The following is a 25,688-nucleotide window of genomic DNA, read 5'->3' on the forward strand; positions in this document are numbered from 1 at the left end:
CAACAACAACAAAAAAAAAATCATCTTTTCAAATAATTTCTTTGCAACTATGAATCAAACGCCCCCCCTCAAATCGCCCATCCACCCACATATACACTCACACACACATGTTCCAGTCCTCTCACTTCGCCCCGGAGTGATGATCCGATGCCAAATATCTTTTCTCTAAATGGCGATGGGTTTCTGGATGCCTGCCAAATAATTTCCATCTCATAATCTTTGGCGGCCAAGAAGGAACACAAACACATATTTACCTACAGTTCACAGCTTGTGACCATAATTCCCATGAAGCAGTGTTCCAGAGTGCTCGCACAAGTCATGTAACCGCGCGCATATGTGCGGCGCATATAAGTAGGGCCACGCGGACAATGTGGCGCGCTCTCGTTTCTCACTTTGGGAACAAGGCAGGTGGCATGAGGCGCGGAGACTCAGGCGTCAGGAATGAGAACGAGACAAGTCAGAGCTGACAGACACCTGGGCATTTGGACTTGACTGTCTGTCTTTGTGAGAGGCAGACAAACAGTGAAAGGCCTGCTTGTTAACCTATGGTTGAGTAACAGCGCCTGGGGGCAGAGGGCAGTAAATTAGTGGGAGTTGGCACGGCGACTCTGCCAGTGGAATATCAGTCGGACATCTTCTCGAAAAGAGAAAGAAAAAAAAAAACCGCACCCCTCCTTGAAACCCGCTCGCTCATGTATCCCGAGGCTCACCTGTGTGAGAAAAACACATGTGCAAGAAGGAACCCAACAAGGAATGCTTGCAGAGGGAAAAAAAAAAAAAAAAAAAAGACATTGGGCACAAACACGTTGAAATGGAAACATACACACGTAAGAACAACACTCTAATGTAGGCTATCATGGTGACAGACGGTGTCTAATTCCACTGTATAAACTCCTATGTGAGAGGAACATGCTTGATAGGTAAAGGAGGGTAGCTGACGCACTGTCAAACACGCCGTCGTGGAGAAGGCGTGATGATAGCAATGAAACCTGGCTGTCTAACACGATGCCACACATGCTTTATTCCTCTCTCTGGGTCTCTGTCTTTCTCACGCGTGTGCGGAGCTGCATTCCCCCCAATGACAGTGCTGCTATGCTGCCTTATCAAGTGGTGTGCGTTAAGTCAGGCAGCCTTAGAGCACCCCCTATCAGTTTGATGAGGAGAGAGCCAGTCAGTCACTCCGCTGCTGCTGCTGCTGCTGCTGCTCTACGCTGCCACTGCACAATATGTACCAGATGGGAGACACGGCTGAGGACAATGGGCCTCTTTCACTAAAATTTCCATCTATGTAAAAGGTTGAAAAAAATAAAAGTTCAAACGCCAGGGAAGGAAGCACTCAATAAAGAAATAATGTTGTCAGAGCCAATGGGATTGTTTTCCTTTAGAGCAGCTGAGGTGTAAGTTGTTTTTTAATTGCAAATAGTAGAATCCTCACAAAGCCGTTTGATTACAGTTGAACTGCAATTATACTGTCAGAATTAGTATATTTGACGCTCTTATGTGTGTTTTTCTCACACCACGTCAGGTAAAACGAGCTAGGTGAGTCACACATGCCAAAATGCACACAGGCCTCCTGTTATGCAGTGTGCCATTGATTGTTGTACTAATCCTTAATTACTGCGTCTGTCCTTGTGTATTCCATTAATCCGGGTGACTCTTTCTTCCTGCCTTAGGAGAAAGGTGACAGGCAAATACATTTTTACTGTGCGGTTTGACAAGTTCCTCTCTCCCCGAAGTTAAAAACAATGAGAACAATTCGACGAATCTTCACGCGAGACGAGCTTGTCATTAGAAAAAAATTGAATTCGATGAAATGTTCTGAAGTGGCATTGAAAACCAGAGGCTGTTTTCCATTGACGCTAACCTCCCAGACCTTACACACAACATTTTAATCCCAGTTGTACAATCTGTTCTGCCGTTAAAGGCAAAGTAAGGCCACTCGTATGACAGTCGACCATGCTGTATGGGTTCAGACCTGTCTCCCCCCCCCCCCCACTACCCCCATTTCCATTTGCCTGAGCTGACATCGCATGCGCGCACACACACACTCTTCCAAGCCCTACAGGGAAAGTCGGATAACATTCACGCTGTCATTGAAAAAAAAAAAAAAAAAAAAAAAAAAGTGACACCAGCATTGATGCAGATGGTTGCAATCAAAAATTCAAGCAAGCGGCTTCAATTAGCCTAACCTTTTTTCTTCTGCTGTGGCTGCCAACGAGAGCTGCAACAGTGTGCTTTGTGTAAGGCCAGGCCTGTGTGTTTCATTATCTTATCACCATTCGATCTGCACCAGGCTCGCTCCTTATCATAAATCTTAGATTATCGGCCTGAAATTGGGCAAAATGTGACTCTGCTGCCGACACTTGACTTGTCACTGAATCACTTCGAATGACTTGCAACCTGTGAGGCATTGCATTTGTAGATATAAATCAAACGTGGCACACAATTCTACCGATAAAATAATAATGGGAGAAAAAAGAAGCTTTATAGCATTGCAAACATGGATTATATTCAATAATATTAGAATATAGAAAGAGAATCGGAAAGCAAACTGCAGTGTCTAAAATCATAAATCGATTTCCTGTGAGATTATCATCCGGTTACCACAGTGTGTGTGAGTATTCGCTGTGCTGTTGCATTGCGCACGGTGCGTTTCTTCCCATCATTTGACAGCCATATGGCGTGAATAAAGAAGAAAACATTCACTGTTTCACAAGTAGCATGGCAATTCTTAGAGTAAACAGTCAGCACGAGGCATTTCCAGGTCTGCATCCTGGGATGAGGTTCGAGGCAAAAACAAAACAAAAGAAATCCTGCTATTAGATTACAAACGTGCCAGTCTGTGAGCGAGGCAGACCTGCGATGTTGAGCCCCAGTCAATCCATATTATATTGTCATTACTTTGTCATGGAGATGACTCCGAACGGAATCACTGAGCCTACGAGAGCCTATGGGGATGTTTTCATTATAAAAGCCTTACGAAAACAAAGGATGAACTATTAACAGAAGGTCAGATTCCCTGCACACAGAGGAGCAGGCAACATGTGATTTGTTACGGTGTGAACATTTGTAATTTGCGTGTTTTCTTTTAAAATTTTTAGATAATTGATCTCGTCGAGTCGAGTGTGCGTATGTGTGCCTGCTTTCCTTGATGCATTCCTGTGCACTGACTGCATTCGTTGCAGTTACAGTCACTTGTGCATCCTTTTAGATGTCTGACCTGGCAAGCAGATTTCCAGTACATAGTCTTTGACTAACAGCCTGTCCAGAAATATGCTGATATTCAGGTTTTGTGTGCTCCTAACAAGCGCATGACCTATAGGGCTCTGGCTGCAGGGCACAGGGCTGTGTTCAGTTACACAGAATAACCCCTGATCTGACATGTGCTTGATGTATGTTGGCACCCTGCAGAAACCTCATATTATTACTTGCGTAAAGACATATCTCATGACTGGCCTTGACAGCTGATACCAAAATGTGCAGCTATGAAACCGACGTGACCTCTCGATGAAGCATCTGCAATCAGAGACACTAGGGAGGGGGAAAAAAAAAATCCAGCTGGGTTTCTTTTAAACCAACTTTCTTATACTTCTTTGACACTTCACTGTGCACTTATAACTATGGTTAGGGTTTTTTTTCTCCCAGCGCTCCTCAGGTCTTTCAGTCCTTGATGTGACCCTGGTCCTCTCCGGACACACCGGTCAAGAAGGGAAAACAGCCCACAGCAGCATCCAGATCCCAGCTGAGTGACACTAAAAGCCTTCCAACCACCACAGTTACTGGTGTGCTGTTTCTATTCATATATCCTGTATGGTAAACAAATAAGGTGCTCCATGCAAATAGCAGTTGATCTGTGCATACACTCACTCAGACACATTGTTCTACCTGAGAGAGAACAATCCTATATGAATAATAATGCTGTTTTACTTTTTTGGGTGTTTTTTTCCCCTCACCTATTCAAAGCCAAGTTTTCATATCACAGTTGACCTATAATTTAATTTAAAAAAAATTAAAATACCTGCAAGTTGTATAAGCCCTTAATTTAGCACTGGTGTCTCACAGGTCACTGTCACTGAGTTCAACAACCGGGAGACAGTGTGTACCATGTAAGAACAGGTAGGACCAGATTCAGGGCCCTCCTCATTGCCCAGCTTTCCAGTATCTCACTCGACATTTTTTTTTCCTTTTTTTCCTTTTTCTCAATTTCCACTTTAACAGGCTTTAACGCCAAACTTCTGCACGACTGAACCGAACATCAAACATTTTGTTCGCATTCACAGACATCCACGCTCATGTGACACTTTGCAGGTCTCCAAGGACATGTGAGGGGATGATTAAAAAGATCTCTCCAAAACAGTCACTACAAGCTGCAGGCAAGAACAGACGAATCCTGGGGACATCCGAGTGCAGCCATGGCTCCAAAAAAAAAAAAAAAAAAGGTATCGAGAAATTTAAATTTTATCCGTGACAACAAATTAATAGTGTAATTATGCAAGCATCTATATTCAGCACCACAGGTTGAGCTTTAAGTAAACTCTTGGAGCAGGTGTTTGTGCAACTCCTACATACAAAAGGTCTCATGAAAAAAAACCAAAAAACAAAGTTAACCAAGGCTGGAGGGGGAAGAAACAAATATTTAACACTTTGTCCTTATTTGTACAAGTTATGCAATATAGATAAACAGTTGCAAGTATTTGCAGCAGGTAAAGGCCACACACACACACACACACACACACACACACACACACACACACACACACACACACACACACACACACACACACACACACACACACACACACACACACACACACACACACACACACACACAGTTGTTGTTGTTTTTTTTGTTTGTTTTTTTAATCTTTTAATTTATATACCTGCAAATTGTTTCCGGGCTATTTGATCAATACTATACTCCCAAAGAGAGAAAGAGAATGAAACTAGTTAATCCGTATAAATTGTGTGTTTTGTGTCTTGATATTTCCAGGACTTTCACAAATAAAAAGTAATACCCATAATTACATTATTGCCCCCACTTTGATTTCAGATTACACTTTAACTTTAAATACACGTGATTACTAAAAGGGTAAAAAAGCCAATAGAAGACATTCTGGGAGATAAGAGAGAAAGTGAGTGGTATGAATGATTAGTGTAAATGCTAAACGTGTCGGGTGGGACGGAATGCGCCCTCACCGTTTTCAACACAAAACAGATTGGCCAAAGATTACATCATGAACTTCTGCAATGAATTACCCAGATTAGGCCTCTATGAAATTGGATTTAGGCGCTGCAGAGCGCTGGGAGATGAAGGTTAGATTGATATAATTGATTTGAAATTGGATTATAAGACTTTTTAATCATATGCCTCGTCCTTAAAAAGAAAAAGAAAAATCTAGACTGATTTAATCTGCGCCACGTAATAACAGAAAATGACGCATCTCCAAGAAGGTTTAAACAAAGTTGTGACGTCCCTGTTTTAAAGGATAATAAAAGCTCAAATCTTTTTCTGTTATTTCTGTGCTTCAAGTTTTCCTCTGTTACTGCAACGTAAACTTGTCGATTACATTTTAATATAATTCTCAAACATGTAAAGTACTATGAGGCCTTTGAGTGTCAGGTGGGAAATGTAGAAATAATCATAATAATTAGGAGGCATTGTGAGTGAACGTGTGTGGCCGTTAAAATAAACACAATTCAATGCTGCAAAGTTACCAAATACAACAACAGCATTTAGACATCTGAAACATTTTACAGAGTAGACAGCGATACACACTTCGGCACATGTTGCAATAAACTGGGGGGGAAAAGCAAAACTGTTGTGATGAAATGTTGGATTACATCCTCAGCGCACGTGTGTGCATGCTTGCAAACACTCCCATACACACTTACACACTTTCGAGCCAGACATTCTCATCGTAGACCAGTTCTCAAAAGAATATATCCGGTGTTAAAATTATACGAAGTTGTAAACGGCGCATCGAAATAAAGTGCGCTACCCCCCAACCCCCCCTTTAAAAAAAAAAAAACAACAGAGCAAAACTCAAAATTTAATGTAGAGATATAATTTATTGAAAATAAAGTCCGGGATTCTATTAATTGTTTTTGTATTTAAACTCCAAATTATGTTTGAAACATGTATTATGGCAAGCTATTGTTCCAGTAGTGCGTAATTCTAAAAACAGGATGTTGTGATCGCTTTTCGATCCTCAAGAGAAAAGTTTTAATTTTATCTTAAAAACATGAGAGATGACAAACAATAAATTATTGAACTCATTAAATAGTGAAAGATGTCGTAGGACCTGAACGTATTACACCCACCTTGTACTGTCTCCCTGTGCGTCAACGAGAAGTGCTGCGGGTTCACCTGCTTGCGGCGGGACATTGCCCCGGCATTTACTCTGGCATCGCCCGGTGAACGGCACTTGGAGTCGGCTTGAACCGTGGTGTCGGTCCTCTCTGAATCGCAGGTCACCAACTTTCCCCTCCTGTCCGCCCCACCACAGCTCGCTGTCTCACTCTTCTCAGTCTGTAGGTGCAACTTTGACGCGCGTCTGGTGCGTAAACGGTCGGACCGGTGCGCGTCAGTGATGGAAGAGCAGTTTCTCTCCAATGTCCTCCGGCGGCGTCTTCAGGGGGGGATTGAGGAAAGCCAAAGTGTATTTTAGGTAGGAATTGGTCTAAAAGCGACCGATGAGCTGATTTCGTGCGCAGGTGAGGAATATGTGTGCAAAAAGCGTCTGCAGATTAAAAAAAAAAATCCGGGACTGCCCACCTCTGCAGCGACCGCGGTGACAAATGAAGTACAGAGCACTCCACCGGGTGATGGATACTGACTCCTATTAGGATCCTCTGTCTTTATTTCCTTTTTCTTTATTTCTTAATGATTTAATAATATCATCTGGGGTCAAACGACAGCTGTTCACCTTAGGATTTCCCTACAGTCCGTCCAATTCAGCTGTGGTGCGCTAAAATGACCCTTTGGCACTGACTCCTCCTGCGCGTTTTGGCAACGGCGCGCGGAACGGCAACTCTTGGCTCTGGTGGCAGTAGCCTCGTTGATTGAGAGAGAGAGAGAGAGAGAGAGAGAGAGAGAGAGAGAGAGAGAGAGAGAGAGAGAGAGAGAGAGAGAGAGAGAGAGCAGGCGGGCAGACAAGACACCTCCTCCTCCTTTTCTTCCAACGAGCTGAGGTCCAATGTTTCCCAGTTTCCTACAGTGTCGAGGCTACTTCTTGTTGACTCACGCGAATAAACACGCTTTGTCTGGGGCGACCCCGCATTTATCTGCGCGAGGATTGACTATACGCAGCCCTCCGTGTTCGCGTGTGTGTGTGTGTGTGTGTGTGTGTGTGGCTGGGTTTGTCTTTGTTGGAAAGGTTCAAGTTCAAGTGCGTCCTTGGCGCTTCGCACGCGGCTGACAGCAAGGACGCACACATGCAACGAACACGCACAATTATCACTCATCTGTTACTTACTTCAAAAATCTGGGCTCAAAAAGCTTGGTCGTGGTGTCTGGCTTTTGATGCATCGTCAAATTGAAACCCCAAATTCACCTTTTCTAACCTTCTCACCGATGGTGAACGCTCACAGGGAGAATGTCACTTCTACTTCTCTCTGTGTGGAAACTGCACAATCTCTTTTATTGGTTGCATTTGAGGTTAATTGGCAGCTGTATACTGCGTATCACTGCGCCGTGGAACACCCTGGTTCAAGTTCTGTGTGGAGTTTGTAAATTCTCCCAGAGTTTTCTCCTGAATACCACAGTTTCTTCCCACAGCTCAGAAACGTTGCATTTTTGACATTAATTGATCAAATTTTTTTCCACAAGTGTTTGCCCCGTGATGGTTATATCCCACCTTCACCCACAGTCAGCTGTCATCGAATACGATGACGTAAAAACAATGAGAACCACAAAACATCTGATTTAGATAGAAATGTCCCCCCAAAAGTCACCTCTAACTTATTTAATTAACTCCACACTTGTGTGAATAATGGCCTCATCCTATACTATATGATGAGCGTAAATGTGAAGCACACATTGAGTCAGAGGGGGGGGGAAAGGCAGCGTGCTGCAGCTTTGTTGTTGCTATAATTTAAACATGTTGTGAGGCAACAGTACCCTCTGTTGGCACAGTCGGGAGGCATTACAAACCTGTTCAGGGAGTGATACCTTAACACAGCGTCACTAATACTTCATTCTTATTTTTAGACTGAAGCCTCCTTAATTTGCCATTTATACTATTCAGAATCTGAGAGAGTCCTTGAAGTGCAGATCAGGTTCACTCAGAGGCAATTAATGCCACTAATGGGCAATCATTCCACACATGCTTTGCTGTATTCACTCAGCTCGGCGTATGCAAAGAATAAGTGCTTTGTACAGCTAGAACACACTCAAGCTTTAGTTTCCTTTTTTTTTTTATATACATATCGAAAATCCTGCCGTGCGGTAATATGGCTGAAATGCATTGTCGAATAAGAATAAAAGCCTGGCACGGCCATTTAAAGTTGACACTATTTCCTCGCGGATCAGCGGAGAAGTGTGCAGCTTCATTGCAATACATTTTACAGTCCCGCCATTAATAAAACATGGTGGGCAAATTTAAGAGCATTAGAAGTTTGATTGCTTCGGGGCAGGCCTGGGGGACTTTCAGGACAGTAATTATTTATATAAATGAAATGTCATCTCGGCTCTGGCTCAAGCAGACGTAACCTCGGCAGACGCCACATGGAAAACGCCGCAGCACAACAGCTACCTTTCACCGATAGGCCGAGCATGTTGTCGAGCATATTGCTTGGACTGCGGCGCATAAATTCAGCATGTGATAGTACATGAAATGTCTCCTTCTTCTTCACGCTGGGCCAAGAGAGCACCAGGAGTTGTGGACATATTGGACGCTGAAGGAAAAATAAAAAACCCCAAAACATTATCCTTAGTTCACACACTCTCTCTCTCTCTTGCCGTCCCTGCTGGCTGCGAGCAGCTCCTTGATCCTCACCCATGGGTTTCTCAATAATACATCAATGTCTCCATTATAGCTTGTATCTGCAGGCTCCGGGCAAAGGCAGTTTAAGCTGGGTTGCGCGGGCCCAACAAACCACAAATACCCTGCTTGTGGACACGGGAAAGGTTTTAAGTCCAAAGTTGTTGCCTCTGAGGGGACATGCAGCTCTCCTGGTTAAGTGCCATCGTCGAGCGGGAAATACCTGAGCACACCGCGGGGCAAACGGCGACGACACAAGAGGCGAGGTTACCGAAAGTTCTGTCCAACTAACCACAGACATAATGTACACGCCCGCAACCAAATCTGCAGGTTTTTATGGAGATTTTTTTTTATTTTTTTTTCAGCCATAATTCATGTTGGAGGATAAAAAAAATGGTGACAAAGTCAAAGAGGGACTCTCGAGCACTCGAGTGGACAAAAGTACACGAGGCTCAACCGCCGTTGATTCTGGGTCACATCCTTCCTTTTATCCTCCATTTTTCATATCTCCCACATCTGTTTACTCCCTAAAGAGCGCAAACCCTGACTTTAATACAGTAGCTATCCTAAAATAGACCAACACACATGACAGGAACGGCTCGCGATACAATTTTCAAGAAGTGGACAAGGTTTTTGTGTTGTGCAGGGTTAAGCGTCCAAAGCTCTCAGGAGCAGCCTGTTTGATGTGTTTAACCACAATGTGACAGGACTGACATAAACAATGAAAGGTCCACTGCAGGAGAGCTGGTGGTAATGTGAATATTGCTCTGGGATTTGCTTATAGTCGGTGCTTCATTATGCAATGTTTAATATTAATAAAGAAAGTATAAGTATATATTATTCATAAGCTGATTTACTGTGGTTGGTGTGTGTGTGTGTGTGTGTGTGTGTGTGTGTGTGTGTGTGTGTGTGTGTGTGTGTGTGTGTGTGTGTGTGTGTGTGTGTGTGTGTGTGTGTGTGTGTGTGTGTGTGTTTTGAGTGACAGATTGAGATGCTCCCTTGCTACGGGCGATACAATGAGACAAGGCTCTTACTTTTCTACAGGACACATCCTGACAATTTCTCCCGCCGTTAAGAGGATTTGTCCGAGCAGGGGTGAATATATAATGCATGCAGATTCCAAATTTTAATTTGGACGGAGTAAATGATTCAATGCTGGCTTTTTTTTTTTTTTTTTTTTTTGCTCATAAGTGAGGCACGAGAGGGGGAAGGACGAGGGCACAAGATGTTACTTGCCTCCGTCACGTTGAGGAGATCGCCATTATCAAGCAAGTTTTAATCACACAGACTAAAACCAAATATTATCTTTATCCCACAACCAATGTCCATGATCGATAATTAGAGCTTCACTGCTCTGCAAAACGTGATATTTCCTTAAACGTCTGCAGGTCATGAGATGGAAATCCCTGCTTGGCTATTGGGCCAGTAACCAATCCAACTGTCCAGCTCATAAACAACAACTGAACTAATCATATTTTACCTTGGGAACTTCCTTTTTCTGTATTGACCAATGGGATGCAGTAGGAAACCACATTAAGGTTCTCCAGGGAGCTGATGGGGTTCAAGGGTCATGCTCAGGGTGACCTGTCCACTGCGGGATTTGAACTTCCGATCACAAATCGGGCTTCTCTCACCTTTAGGCCACAAATGCAAAAGCAGTTTGAAAAATAAATAAGTAAATCATATCAATGTGCCATAATAAATACACAAGAGTGAAAATACATGAATAGAATTTTTGTATTAGCAAATTGTAATTGAGTCAATTGATATAAACATTTATATATTTTGTCACTTTATGTCTTCTATATCCCACAGATAATAGAAACATGGCGAAAAACACTGCAAATATATTGTTGTCTCACATGCCTCACTGAGAACAGATTTGGATTAGTTTATAACTTTATGCATTGTCTTGTTAAAATACAGTACAATCAATATTCCTGTGAATAGCTATGATAAATTCTATTTACACATTAATGTGGAATTTGCTCACTATTGATGTGAAATTTAATTACCAAGTTACAACAACGATTTAAAAAAAAAAAATAAAAAAAAACATTTATCCATATCATAACTCAAACTCAAGGTTTTTGTATCTAAGTTGAGAAAACTTGCAAACCAGCTTGAAATGTTTTGTCTGTGTGTAGGCTGCATGCTCTCTACTTCTTCTAATTTGCATACCGATATGAGTCATTAGATTCCTGCTGATATGTACAGCCTTTGCTGTTACTTGCACAGTGGCGTGTGGGAGGATGGGAGGGGCTGCTATAAAGTTTGATTTGACCATTTGCTATGAACTACAATATCTAAGGTAGAATCCAAGCCTTCAGAAAGTTTATTGTTCTTACTTAGGGTAAGCAATTCAGCGCTTTCACTAAGGTTACTGTCAAAACTTGAGTGAAAACAAGGTATTTATCTGATGTTCTGTGTAAAGTAAACCAGCGATGGTTTCATACCAAGTCAGTCAATTATGATCAATAATCACATTTTCTCACACACTGTTTGCCATTTAGCCAAGGATATACTTAATTTCGTTGATGCACATTGATATTTGAAATTCTTATTTTTAATTATAAAACACAACTGGGGATTATTTCAAATTATTTGCAGGCAATATAAGGAAATATGGTAAGAACAACTAATTGCAAAAAAAGTCCCAGTTTCTCCGTCTCAGTTTTTATTTTACAAATATGTCTGCACGTGTACACTAGGGAGTTTGGTTTTCTATATTTAGAGCAACACTTTTCTGTGTTCATGGAGCTATTGAATGTCAATATTTGGATTCATTCGGGTTTGCAGCAGGTTTAGTCCACTATATCAACAAATTCAGTGTGCAGTTTGTGCCTCATTATGGAAAGTGTTTGATGCACTTACTGTTTTTCCAGGCAAGTTTTCATGTCAAGTCACATCGTGGAAGAAACATCCGGTCATGGCTGCAGATGCTTACGAGCAATTATTTGTCACCCTCTCGTGGACACTTTTAGGAATAGCATGTAAAAAAATTTTTTTTAAATATATGTCAGAATTTATTTTTGAAATAATGTGGTTATAAATTACCAGTAGCATAAATTGTGATTTTAAATCATCAACCAAACCATTTTTTTAATGAAATGTAAAAGTAAATTATATTATATTTGCTGCGTGATGACGTCCTAGCCCCGCCCCAGCTCGACGTGCAAAATGGCGGTGCTCTTGTCACAATGGAGACCGTTGTTGATCAGTAGTTAGCAAACTTGTTGTAAAAAACAAAACAGCGGATTACTGTCACTACTGGTAGATATAGGCGATTTATCTGGACGCATACATGTTAAAGGTAAGAATCGTGTCTAATACCCGCAAGTCGTTAAGCAAAACGACTGGATTTTAACTAGTGGAGGCGTTATTTGGTACTTCGAGCGTGTTGAGTTTGCTAGCCGAGGTTGAGTCGCTCCAGACGGACACGCTCTCCCGGAGAAGTGGGGGGTCCTGGGTCGTGACTTATGTGTTATAACTAGTGTCAATATGCCACTTCCGTCTCTTAAACTCGTTTTTACTTGGATACGTATGTGGTGCGGACTGGAAGTTATCGAGCATCAGAGTGGTAGCATGCGGCTAGCATTAGTTTGGATGAATGAGATGGCCTGTTAAAGCACATTAAACTTAACTTTCTCAGTTATTCTGTAGGGTTTCTTAAATATTTATAATCAGCTGGCCTATAATGTTCAGTGTATCTACAGTCTGTAAGAAACAACAGGTACCTACTTTACAGGTCATTGCCATTAAAATATGGCCTTTATTATGATGATGTGGTTGTATTGACTGGCACACAGAATTCCTGACACGCACTCTTGACCACTAAACGTCTTCTTTTCCCTCCCTGTCATCATAGTCCAGTGGAGCGGGTCCATCCACCCCGTCTCCCCTATCAATGAAGGAACCTAAGGACAACTTTTTAATGGGTGGCCAAGCAATTCTGGATCACATCAAGCCATGCTGGTACTGGGACAAGAAGGATTTAGCCCACACGCCGTCTCAGTCTGAGGGCCTGGACCCCGGTACTGAAGCCCGCTATCGCAGAGAAGGAGCCCGTTTCATATTTGACGTGGGGACCCGACTTGGACTGTATCCTTTGCTTTTGTATTTGTGTAAATATGAGAAAAGAGAAGCTGAACAAGTTTAACCTCCTAGAGTTGAATTATTGTAACTCTTGGATCCTCTGACAAACATGAGCTCTTTACAGGATGCAGTGTAAAGCATTTAGATGTGTTTTCTGTGGCCACTGATGTCTCAAAATCATAACATCTTTACTCTCAACGCCTTAACTCATCTTCAGACATTACGACACGCTGGCCACCGGCATCATTTACTTCCACCGCTTCTACATGTTTCACTCCTTCAAGCAGTTTCCCAGATATGTAAGTTCAGTTGCTAATAATCCCAAATCCCTCGCCGTGGGCTTAAAGTGTGCGATTGACCGTGTATTTATTTATTTGGTCTTCAGGTGACGGGTGCCTGCTGTCTTTTCCTGGCCGGGAAAGTTGAGGAAACTCCCAAGAAGTGCAAAGACATCATTAAAACGGCCCGCAGCCTCCTGAACGACGTGCAGTTTGCTCAGTTTGGAGATGATCCGAAGGTGCGAGTTCTTTCTGTCTTCCTTTTTTTTTACACTGGAAAGAACACATGCGATGTAAGATCAACGATTGAGTGTCCCAAGTTAGTTTCAATGTGATCTTTCAACATTGTATGATCCCTCACTATGACTTGGACTGCTACGATGCCAACCTCAGAGATCTACTTCCGTGATACCAAAGCTGAACATTGTATCTGGAACCAATGTGCAACCAGAATTTTGTTTCTATTTGTGTTTGTTTTGTGTGAGCTGGAATTAAATCGTCTGATGCAAAATACAGTGAAATATCCCAAAAACCTTTACTATAGGTATGACTTAGGTATGTTTCAACAAGCTCGCCAATAAAAGTTATATATGCCCTCGTATCCTTTCTCATTAAGTTGTGCAGAGAATACAATCTAACATCAAGTAAAGACATCACTCCTGAGGGGGTTTTCCGCATTTTTTACCCATGGTAACCCAGGGGATCGCCCTCTAGAATCCTAGCGTCATATATTTGACAAACCCTTAAGATAATTTATTATGTGTTATCGTGTCGGCCTTTGAGTAATCTTGCTTGTTTCAGCAGGAGGAAGTGATGGTGCTGGAGAGAATCCTGCTGCAGACCATCAAGTTCGACCTTCAGGTGGAGCATCCCTACATGTTCCTGCTGCGCTACGTCAAGCAGCTCAAAGGTGAGATCAGAACGGTTTCCTTAAACCTGCAGCCTCCGGTGGATTCTGGTGCCGAGAGCAAGTAACAAACACGCTCTGGGTTTTGATTAATCTTCCAGGAGAGAAGAATAAAGTGTGCAAAGTGCTGCAGATGGCGTGGACCTTTGTCAATGACAGGTAAGGCATGAAAAAACGCTGACTCCTGATTAAGTTATTGTAAGAAGCCTGCTGGTTGGGAAATGTGTTCGCCACCAATGTTGATGTTATGCAACAGACCTTGCAGACGACGGCACTCTGGTTTAACATGCAGATCACATAACAGCAATGTCCTCAATTCATATCCGGCCACAGCCCTCTGTCGCACGCCATGTCATCTCACCTTTTAGGGTCCTATGTTTAAATGTGAAAAGCACTTCTCTTGTGTATTGGGCAATCAGTATTAACCACAGTGTGTGTCTCCGGCAGCCTGTGCACCATGCTGTCTCTGCAGTGGGAGCCTGAGATCATCGCGGTGGCGGTCATGTACCTGGCAGGCCGCCTGTGCAAGTTTGACATCCAGGAGTGGACCGCCAAGCAGTCGTCACGCCGCTGGTGGGAGCAGTTTGTGCAGGACGTCCCGGTGGAGCTGCTAGAAGGTGCTCCTCACAAACGCGCTCGGCGAGCATCTCGCCAGACTTGTGTTTTTTTTGTTTTTTTCTAACCGTAACCCCCCGCCCCTCTCGCCCTCCTAGATATTTGCCACCAGATCCTGGACTTGTACTCGCAGGGAAACAAACCCATCCCCCAGCAGATCCAGGAGAAGGAGCGAGTGCCGGCTCTGCCGATCCCGGCGCCGCCGGCTCCGCAGGGAGCGCCCCCGATCGCCAACCCTCCTCCGCCACCCCCGAAGAAGACGTCCCCTCAGGGTGGCAGCCCCGCGCGCCAGCTCAAACGCTCACATGTGAGGAAGAGCTCGACCCACTGGGCTGATGTCATAGAATCAAATTCTTCACCCAGCATGAGGGATGCCACTTTGATGTGTTAATTCTAGGCTATGAAGGGAATTTAATATTGCATTAATTTTGACCCTCCATCAGTGAAATAACTATTTAAAAATTTTCCAGTTATTGCCATTACTACACAGGTGGAGCAGGAAATCGAGTCCTACCACTACTTAAAACGAGCAAAACAAACAAAGACGTTAAGCGAAACAAGAGTTCTGTAATGGGACACAACAAATTTAAAAAAATGTTTCTCTTGTCACGTACAGATTTATTGTTGCTGTTTGCCTTTAAAGTAAAGTGGCTATAAATCATCGTGAATCTAAACTTCCACCTACAATTTATTGTCATCACCTCTGCCAGGTTTCGGTTCCGTTTGACTTGTGAACCGAAAACACTTGAAATGTTTTCATGTAAACGACGCGAAGACTTTAAAAACTCAACACAAGCTGCTTCAAAGGGAAATTTTAAATTTCTCTCATTTTTTTTCTTCTTTGGGTTCCAGACATCCCCAAAGGACGAACCAAAAGCTCCAGGTAAGACGCTTCCATCGATTTCTGTAATCACATGTAAACATGTATCCACTAACAGATTAATGAAATAATCTAAGTGGAAATATCCCAGGTGGTTTTCTTTGTTCTTTTCATGACAGATTGAAGATTCTACCTGATTGTTGAACTGTTTTACTGAGCAATCTGCATATTTTTCAGAACAAGTTGTTTCAAAGATTCCTCGACTGGAGAGCCCCATGCCTCCGCTGCCGACGTCCCAGCCTCCGCCAGGTAAGAGCCATGACCCGACCCCCCCCCCCCCCCCCAAGAGCGGTTAGTCCTCAGTCTGCTTACGTAACCGCGACTCGTCTGGACATCATGTTTCCCAACTTGCGCACGCTCCCAACCCATCTCAGACCAATCTGATTAGCGCTTGAGCCAGATAATGAGGCCTCCTGCGTGGTCGCGGCCTGGCCGTGCGCTCGCCGGGGTTATTCCAGATCACAGCCGAGCTGTTGACCGACAGCGTGACGGCCTTTGTTATCTTTTTATTCTTTTATTCTTTTTTTCTAACCTCTCTCTTTGCTCTCTGCCGTGTCTCCGTCTCTCCAGCTCCCCCCACGGAAGCAGAACCCGGAAGCGAGGCCGCCCCGCCGCCCCCGCACGCTCCCCCTCCTCACCAGCCGCCCCCGCTCCCCCACCGCCCCCCACCCCCGCCCCCCTCCAACTACATCATGTCCACCACCAGCTCCTACATGTCCGGCGAGGGCTACCAGAGCCTGCAGTCCCTGATGAAGACGGAGGGTCCCTCCTATGCGCCCATGCCACCCAGCTACGCCCCCCCGATCCCGCCGTACCATGTCTACCCGCCCCCCGCAGCGCCACCCCCGGGCCCGCCGCCTCCTCCCACCAGCTACCCGCCACCCAGCCTGGCGCCGTCCTACCCGCCGCCCGGCTACAACAGCTACCCTCCCCCTCCACCGCCACGCATGCCGCCGGGCCACGTGCCTCCTCCAGGGATCGGACTCCCCCCCGCTGGTTACCCTCCCCCGCCCCCGGTGCCCCCGGGACAGTCGCAGGTGCCCCTTCCTCCTCCGCCCGGCATGCCCATGAACCGCGGCGGGTGGATGAGATGAGAGCGTGATCGCCATCCACGGAGTGAAGGATGGGGGCGGGCGGGGTGGACGCTCTCTGGAGCTCCTGTTTTACTGAAGAGCCGCGTCTCCACCAGAACAATCCGACAAATCGCTGCTGGCTCCTCGCAAAGAGACTGTGAAGAAAAAGTGGGGCCTGGACAGTTTTGTTCTAAGACCCAGAGAAGTTTTCCTTCAGCACTTTGAGTGCCCACTTTGAAGATCTTGCAACAAACACTGTCCAATCTTTATTTTTGTTGAGGATTATATTATAATCCTGGGGTTGGTTTTTTTTTCTTTTCTTAATGTCTGACATGTCACTGTGAGGCAATAAAATGTTTCATTTTCACTTCACACCGACTGGATCAAATGCCGAGTCTGATTGTTCTCTTTTATATTCCGCCGCCCTCATCATGCTTTTCCCTTTATTTCTAGAAGCCCCACAGCCTGTTTTTCCTCCTCTTTACATTCCCACAGTTTTGTGGAGAACAACAGAAGTGATGAAATGCTGAGAAGGCAGAACATCCAGTTAAAAGGACCGTCACTTTAAATACGTGTGCTGTACATTGTGTGTGTGTGTGTGACTGACTTACTAAACCACTGAGGACATATTACACAATGTCTCTGCTCCCATTAGATCCTGGTTTTTTTGTACCACACTTATTTTTAGTTCTGTCCCTTGTTTTCTGTATAAATCTGCATCACACAATGTGTACAGTAAAGGAGACCTGGACAATCCAATGCATCTGATTAAAATGATTTCTGACAATACCCCCATTTGTTCAGGGCTGAGGAACTTATACACATCAGATGTTTGTGAGAACTGACTTCATGCGCTTCAGTCAAGCTTCTGTTTTCTGTGACCTGGATGCAGATTAAGTGTAGTAATCCAGTAGTTCCCCAACATATTTTACCACAAAATCTCCTTTTAAGAAAGATTCCTTCTGCAATCATTATTTCCCAAGACGCTACAGTGAACATGCTCACTCTCATCAACATACAGAAACATGCACAGTGGTGGGAAATTCAAAAGGAAATTTAAGTTTTATTTTAAATACAAATATTGATGAAGTAAGATATTTAGGTCAGGTTTGTTTCGCATTATATTTTATGTATGTGTTAACATACTCAGTCACGTATTTGTGCACCCCGACATCCTGCACAGGATTAAAAGGTATAGAGATATGGATTACTTATTTTGATTAAGCTTTTTATTCAGTCTCCTTTTTTATACTACTTGTGCTCTTATAAATAAACCTCCCTTTCTCTTTATTATTGTATTACTGTTTCTTCATAAAATTAGGTGTTTCAATGTTTTCCATAACTCTAAAATGAGCAAGTGAAAACAATTTTCATCACTTCCAGTTATTCTTGCTGTCTAAGTGTAACTCAACTAGAAAAACCTTTGATATACTCTAGATATATTACACAAACTAAAATCATTAAAGCCTTTTCCATATATCTTAACTACAAGTCATATAAATGAAAACTACCCTAGCATAATTTAGATCTTTAAGTTTTTCTCCATTTATTTATTTTTTTTATAAAATTTTAATAAAGTTTCATGAACTTTCAGTTCATGTTGAAATCGCTGAAAAAAGTATTTGAATTAATCTGAAAAAAATTTAAAATGCGCCTTTATGTTTAGATTCTTTTCCATTAGGATTTTTGGATCTATTTAGTGCAGTAGTTTTAATTCCAAGAGTGTGCCAGCAGAGGGCGCTCGGACTCACGCAAGTGACGAAAACAGCATTGAATGAATGAAAGCAAACCATTGACACCATCATGAAGCAACTTGTTTATTTTCTCCCAGATTTCTCTAAAAGTGGCCTATCATGTTTTCTTTTCGCTCATCTTATCGGTGAAATTCATGAGAAGAGGTTACAGTCATGCTAGTTGCTACAGGAATAGACATGTACGCTGTAGAATCTAGGAGTCTGTACTGTGGATTTATAGATATAGGCAGAGAAGAAAAAGAAAAAAAAACACTACTGATGCTTGTTTTTAAAAAGAGAGAGATAAAATACAGTCGGGTTCCAAATCAAAACACAATGAAGGAAAAATGTGGCACATCTCAAATCAAATGCCATTTTTATATTTGTAAATATATATGTATATATAAAGTATTCAAAATTGTTTCATGGCTTCAAATCAGTTTCTAGAAAAAAGGTCACTTTTAAAAATCTGACTTTGATTAGGGTTTTTTTCCCCGACTCTTTATCGATGTTCTAATTTGGAACAAATGACACCAGAGATGGGAAAGTCACTCAACAGATCAAATCCTGCCTTCAGAGAGCGATCCCATCTCCATCTAACACCTGATAATAAATACTCTGACAAACAGTGTTTGTTCATTCTGACATCAAGAAATAATCTTTTTTTTTGTGTGTGTGTTTTATGGTGTGGACACATCGAAGGGAAGACTTCTCATATTCTAAGAAATAAAAAAATAAAACATGCACTGCATGAACACACCTGCTGAATCCATAACAGCAAATATTTTTTTAAAAAAGAGGACTTTTGTTTTACTTTGTTCATTTATTGCAATTAAAAAAAAAAGAAAAAGATCCAAACTGAATGATAGAGGCATTCTTCTCACTCTTTCTGTATGGATTCAGAAAATGTCTTCAGCAGTCCTCAACTGCTTCGTAACAAGGGTTCAACAGCCAAATTAGAAAAAAAAAAGAAAAAAGAAATGAATAGAGGACTCGTGGGCAGATGCTACAGCCGCAAGAGAAACCATTCAACCTCCTTCCACACACGCAAACACACAACTCACACAGTCACAGATGGGCGAAGGTAAAGCTGTAGCCCTCCCGACCTGAGAAAATGATTGTCAAGCATGCACACAGCATACGAATTTATTAGTTTCAAAAAGTAAGACAAAAAAAAAAAACATGAGGATATTCAGAATGGCTGTGATACTTTATCAGAGGTTACAGAGAGAAGGAATAACAACAATCTATCTGGAAAAGAATTAAAAAAAAAAAAAGTTTTATTACTAACAGCAAACCCTGTTTTAAGGTCCGGTTGTTCTTGTGTGCTTTTGAAACTGAATCGTTGATCACATGGCCACGCTAGAATACAAAATCAAAGTAAAGTCGACAGTAACAATGAAAGTAGTGCTATGGTTTTATACACAATATACACGAGTTAACAGTGATCTCTAGACTTTTATTATCCATAGACTTGTCTTACGAGCAAAAGGCGCTAGGTCACAGTGGGTTTCACTTAGTTAACTTTTAGGCCCCGTTTACATTTTTAAGGGAAAACGCAAAACTTTTGCCGCGTTTTGTTTGTCTCTCGATACGACAACGGTGGTCGGAGCCGCGGAAGACGCAACTTTTTGAGAACGACTCCCAAGCTGGAACTTTTTGAAGACGCCTCGGTGGAAAGCGCAAACATTTTTTAAAACGCTCAGGCTCCGTCTTCGTGTGGACGGCAGCAACGCTGCTACTGCGCACCACCGTCGTAGTAAATAGTTCTTCTGATCATGTCCGTGTACTCGCCATCGTTAATGATTATAGCGTTTTGTTCTCTGTGCGCATGTGCCTGTCGTTTCCTTACAAACACCACCAACAGCTCCCACTAGTGGCTCAACATGAAAAATACGTCATGTTGTTTTCAAAACGTTGCCGTGGAAACGCGAGACTGTTCTGAAAACGACAGCGCAAAAACGATGCGTTTTCACTTTAAACGGTGCGTAAACGGGGCTTCAGAATGCTAATGCTAGCTATACTCATTGACCACTGGGAGGAAGACGAGGAGGAGGAAGAGGGGGTATACGTGACAGGAGCTAGGGTCTCTATATAAAGGTACTATCAAAAAACTTAATCTGAAGATATCACGTCATCGTTGCCTTCATATTACAGCAGATTCCCTGCCCTCGCGGCCTCATCGGGCCTGTGCTTTTGAAAAACCCTGTCATGACGCGAGCTTACTAGCAAGCGCTGACACAGACTGGAGGCGGGGTGTGTTTGTCGCGGTTGAGTATCCAAATCATCAGAAATGAGTGGCGAGTGAGTGAAACTAGCTGCCAGTTGTCGACGTGAGCTCGGAGAGAGAGTGATACCGTGAATATACAGCTAACGTGTCCATTTCTGTTGACGGGAACCCGGACGCTGTACGGCAGTACGGAGCGCCGTGCATGGCGGGTCGTGAAGGTGGCGTTTTCAGGTGAGCGTAGGTACTGTGGATCCTGATCTCTCTCTCTTGTTTCGATGTCTGGCGGGTTTGCAGAGCTACAGCGGCCCTTTGAACTGGTTCCCAGAGAGGTGCTGTCTGATGGACAGCTTTGATCCGGCGGCATCGCCCAGCTTCCTCCACACCACCTGCAAACAAGAGGCAGGGAGAGACGAGCTGAGAGGAGGAAGAGGAGGAAGAGGAGGAAGAGGAGCAGCGAGAGACAGAGGGGATCGGCGGGAAAACGCACTTTCTTCTTTCAAAGGGGTGGGGGTGGGGGTGGGGTGGGGTAGGGTGGGGACTTCAAAATGCTCACAGTTTGACTTTGAGCTGCAAAGACTCTGCAAAGACTACACACACACACACACACACACACACGCACACACACACCGCACACACACACGCACACGCACACGCACACACACACGCACACACGTTACAGTAGAGCCACCTCCGTCTCTGTCCTCCATCTCTGATGCCGAGATCTCTGTAAGAGCGTGTGAGAGGGGCCCTCTGGGGGGGTGGTGGTGGTGGTGGTGGGGGGGGGGGCTCAGTGATATTACAGAGGTACTATTGTTTTGCTCCCCAGATTCCTGGCCTGTCACATACCTCTGTAGGGCCCAGATAGCCCGGCCTCACTCTAATCAGCGGGCCTTTTTATCCCGGACCAGGCCTTTTCAGCACCAAACAAAAAGGGATGGAGGGACACGAGGAGGGGGTGAGGGTGGGGGTGGGAAAAAGAGGAATAATGGAGGGGTGAGGTTGAGGTGCAGGAGGGAGGAGGAGGAGGGGGAGTGCTCTTTTCCCTGCCGCTCCAGTTTAATTGCTTTGACAGCTCAACTACGAGCCTCCACTCACGGCTTCCAGTGAAGAGTTGGCTTTGGGAGCTGGGACAAGGGGGAGGGAGAGAGGGAGGGAGGGAGGCAGATAAAGGGATGGATAGAGTGAACGGAGGAATGCAAGAGGGAGCGCCGTGCCCGGGACTCTGCTGCAAGTGTCATTCCAAACCAAAGGAGTCTAAATGAGTTCCTCATTAGCAAAAGCGGCTCAAATGCTGACCTGATTTGCACCCGGCGGACGGAACCAGAGAAAAAAAAGATTCCATCAACGGACAGCCTCAACAAATGTGGGGAAATTGGCGCTGGAGCGGCTCATTTGTCACACTGGTGGCATGAAGGCAGAGCCAGAATCTGTTTCATCAAGGATGCATCCTCGTCTCAACTTTCTTTCGCTTTAGTGACTGAAAGTTGCGATTCAGGCCTCGTTTACACGACAAGGTTTCAAGTTAAAACGCTTTTTTTTGTTTCAGTAAAGTGTTCTTGTTTACACCTTACGCTTTGAAAACAATGTCCGTTTTTATGGAAATGGCAGAAATACCATGTAGTTAGCATGCCAGGCCACAAGTTGGAGCTGTTGGTTGTTATCGTAATGAAACCGCACAAGCATGCATCCAGAAAAACAATAAGTACTATTTATTGGTCGGAGTGTTTTCAAAACGTTCCACCTGGGGAGCAGTTTTTTAAAAAGTTATGTTTTCAGTGGCTCGGAGCACCGACACCCAAAACGCAAGGAAGGTTTTGCATTTTCACTCTAAAACATGGTGGTGTACAACGGGCCCTCAGTTAGAATGTTAACACTTACGTTGCACATCTCTCGCACGATGGCCTTCTCCTTCTCACTCAGGTCATCCTCATAGTCTTCGGGAACCTGCTTGTCCAGGTTCTCGTGAACCTCCAGCACCTGATGGCACAGTTGAGAACCGTGATGTTTTTTTCTGCAGGACTTGACTTTGGAGCATGAACAGCAACATTACATGATTGTGTTGAAATGTGGAAAAAAAAATAATAAAATGAAGGAGAGAATCACATATATACAATCAAACCGGAGGATGTGATTGGTCCTGGTGTAAGGTTTTACCTTCATAAGATCATTGAAATAATAACTGTTTTCTCAAGAACATAACAAAAAATATAATATATTAGTTCATGTGCAGTTTAAAATCTATATTTTATTAACATAGCACCAATTAAGACATAGCTATCTTGTGGCACTTTTACAAAAACTCCCTTTCTATAAAGAAGAAACCTCTGCAGAAGCAGATACAGGCTTTTTGCCTGAGTATTTACAGTAAAATACTTTCATCGAAACACACAAATAGTCTTAATGATGTCTACTATCGAGGTAATGCCACTTTCCAACAGTCGGTGGCAGTGGTGAGTCACTGTAGCATTTAATTGGAGGGGGGGGGGGGGGGGGGGACAACAAATTTTAGCCAAAGGGCCACATGAAAAATTAGCACCACTATTGATCACGGAGACATAAGTTAACTCGAGTTTTGCTCAATAAGAATCATCGCCTAATGAAAAGCAGCATTTATATGAAGCCTATATATTGTCTGGAATGCGAATATGGTGGTGCGTTCAGGTGCATCACGTAAATACAAACTTTTTTTATTTTATATTTTTTTTATTTGGTGGGTGCAGCTTATATTCATGTGCTCCGGAAATTACGGTAAAAAAAAAAATGTTATGTTTTCCAATAATAGTCTATTTTACCCCTCTGTGAAACACCAATTTTGTGAGGTAACAATTGTATAATTCCAATTTTTTTTTTTAAAAAGTGACCATGTTTGGTGTAATAAAGCCAATGAATAACACCGTTATTGTGTTATTGAGTGCCGGTCAAGTTGAACTAAAGGCCACATATGGTCGCCGGGCCTTATGATGCCCAGGTCTGATCGAGTTGTTCTCAAAACGATTTAACAGTGTGCTGTTAGTAAATCCCAAGAGCTTCAAGCATTGTTGTGTTCAATTAGAACAAATGTGAAGATCTTACTCTCTTAACGTTGGAATAAGAGCTGACATCTTTAAAGTGCTATACAAATATAGTTATTATTATCATCTTTGGAATGAAAAATTCTTCTTAATGTGCCAGTAAACCCTGTGTTGAGTGTATAAACAGGACTTATATATATGTAGAAATATACTGAGGTTCATTGTAAATGCAAATTAGTCTGGGTGAGTTTTAGAAGTTACCTTCATGGCGTGCACCACGGCCTCGGGCTTCTGGACGCAGGACAGGTAGCCTGTGGCAGGAGAGGACTCACTGGTGGGTAGACGACCCGTACCCTGAGAGGAGGAGGAGGGACGGAGTGATCTTAGAAGGGTTGAGTTATGCAGAAAAACAGGCCGCAGCAGTGTGTGTGTGTGTGTGTGTGTGTGTGTGTGTGTGTGTGTGTGTGTGTGTGTGTGTGTGTGTGTGTGTGTGTGTGTGTGTGTGTGTGTGTGTGTGAGAGATAAGAGGTGACCTGGTCAAAGGTTAAAAGCCCGGTCTGAACTAACAACATCTGGAGGACACGCTCTGCAGCACGTCAAGCTCCCGACATGTCGGATCGGCTGTAATGCTGAGTTTTGCCCCTGAAGCCACACGGGCACCACCTCACTGAGCTGTCCACTTCACCGCGTGGCGAAACAAATAGAAGGAGAGAAGCCGCGCTCTCCTTCGTCACCGGGTGTCCCGTTGTGATTTAACACGAGGGCTTTCTTGTACTGCAGCACTGAAAATGTCATCGACATCATCCCGGCTCAGATCACCTCTGCCCAGGTCCGCTACCTGCACAGCGTGACTTAACCTGCTGTGATGGGAGCATCCAGCCGGGAAGAGGGAGGAAGGAGGGGAGGGGGGGCTTTGCTTGACTCATCACACCCCCTGGTTAGTTCCAGCAGACAGTGGCTCTCTGTTTGAGGGACACAGAGATCTCTGGGACACACAATGGCACCATTCACTGTAACCTGGCATCGGGGCCCTGCATTAGGCACAGCTCCGTGGCTCCGTTAGCCCCGATTTAATTCTCAGCTCAGCCAACGATGAGTTTGTCAGCTCCCTCCACACCCGCCGGCCCCCGTTTGGGTGCCAGAATGAGCCCGAATAACCCGACCAGCTCACAGATGAAATAATAATCCCAGAGCAGGGCCGAGAGGGATGATTTGTGGAAAGTATTCGACGGCCAATCCACACCACATCAGCCGCATGAAACGTTGGTTTATCCAGCTCGACCCGAGGGGTCACGGCCTGACACCTGCTCACCTGAAAACCTGGATAACTGATATAAAAAAATTAATTAAAATAAAATTACTTTACCGACAAATAGCAAAAGGTCAGTGGGAAGAGAGAAAAAAAACGCAATGGTAATTTCTTTTGTTATTTCTTGAGAATAAGTTGACGTTAGCCTCACACAGCAGAACTTCTTCATGAAGAGCAATTTATTCAGGAGCTCCAACATCAGAAAACAACATGAATATAACGGAAAAGGTTAATGTGTTTTAGTTTTTTGTTCAAGAACAAACATAAAAACTTTCCATTGTTTTACTAAACTTTCCAAAACACTCCCCTCTGACATGCTTGAATTAAGTATCTTGATACTTTTTGTTGTTGTTAAAGATACAGGTTGCCTTCCATCAGAAACTTTATGAAATATAATACAAGTAATCCGAGCAAAGTCTTGAAGGGGATCAAGGTGGGATTAAGGTGGCTCTACTGAAGGAAATTGAATGTAACGTTCATAAACTGTGTTTTCATTGTTTCTAAACACCTAAAAAAAAAAATAATAATAATAATTTAACAAAAAGCCTTTCTGTGTGAGTTTGCATGTTCTCCCTG

The 25,688-nt window shown here is 43.6% G+C and overlaps 3 protein-coding genes across 8 annotated transcripts in view; 1 reads left to right on the plus strand and 2 right to left on the minus strand.

Moving 5' to 3' along the window:
• bcl11bb (BCL11 transcription factor B b) overlaps positions 1-7,042 on the minus strand; it is a 29,932-nt gene extending 22,890 nt beyond the window's left edge. For all 3 annotated transcript variants that reach the window (XM_080490638.1, XM_080490637.1, XM_080490639.1), the window contains exon 1: positions 6,322-7,042. In XM_080490638.1, coding sequence (XP_080346764.1) covers positions 6,322-6,385 — 64 coding nt within the window. In that variant the 5' untranslated portion in view covers positions 6,386-7,042. The remainder of the gene's footprint in view (positions 1-6,321) is intronic.
• Positions 7,043-12,143: 5,101 nt separating this feature from the next.
• On the plus strand, positions 12,144-17,201 carry ccnk (cyclin K). The gene is made up of 11 exons (XM_080490058.1): positions 12,144-12,294; positions 12,850-13,082; positions 13,294-13,375; positions 13,462-13,593; positions 14,159-14,264; positions 14,363-14,420; positions 14,709-14,878; positions 14,975-15,183; positions 15,729-15,759; positions 15,934-16,005; positions 16,327-17,201. The coding sequence occupies exons 1-11, from the start codon at positions 12,286-12,288 to the stop codon at positions 16,848-16,850; spliced, it is 1,626 nt and encodes a 541-aa protein (XP_080346184.1). The 5' UTR covers positions 12,144-12,285; the 3' UTR covers positions 16,851-17,201.
• Positions 17,202-19,231: 2,030 nt separating this feature from the next.
• ccdc85cb (coiled-coil domain containing 85C, b) overlaps positions 19,232-25,688 on the minus strand; it is a 49,591-nt gene continuing 43,134 nt past the window's right edge. For all 4 annotated transcript variants that reach the window (XM_080490895.1, XM_080490893.1, XM_080490894.1 and 1 more), the window contains 3 exons: positions 24,065-24,157; positions 22,671-22,769; positions 19,232-21,178 (listed from right to left, as the gene is read on the minus strand). In XM_080490895.1, the coding sequence (XP_080347021.1) occupies positions 21,089-21,178; positions 22,671-22,769; positions 24,065-24,157 (282 nt within the window). In that variant the 3' untranslated portion in view covers positions 19,232-21,088. The remainder of the gene's footprint in view (positions 21,179-22,670; positions 22,770-24,064; positions 24,158-25,688) is intronic.

Source organism: Lipophrys pholis, assembly GCF_963383615.2.
Source record: "Lipophrys pholis genome assembly, chromosome: 21".
NCBI lineage: Eukaryota > Metazoa > Chordata > Actinopteri > Blenniiformes > Blenniidae > Lipophrys > Lipophrys pholis.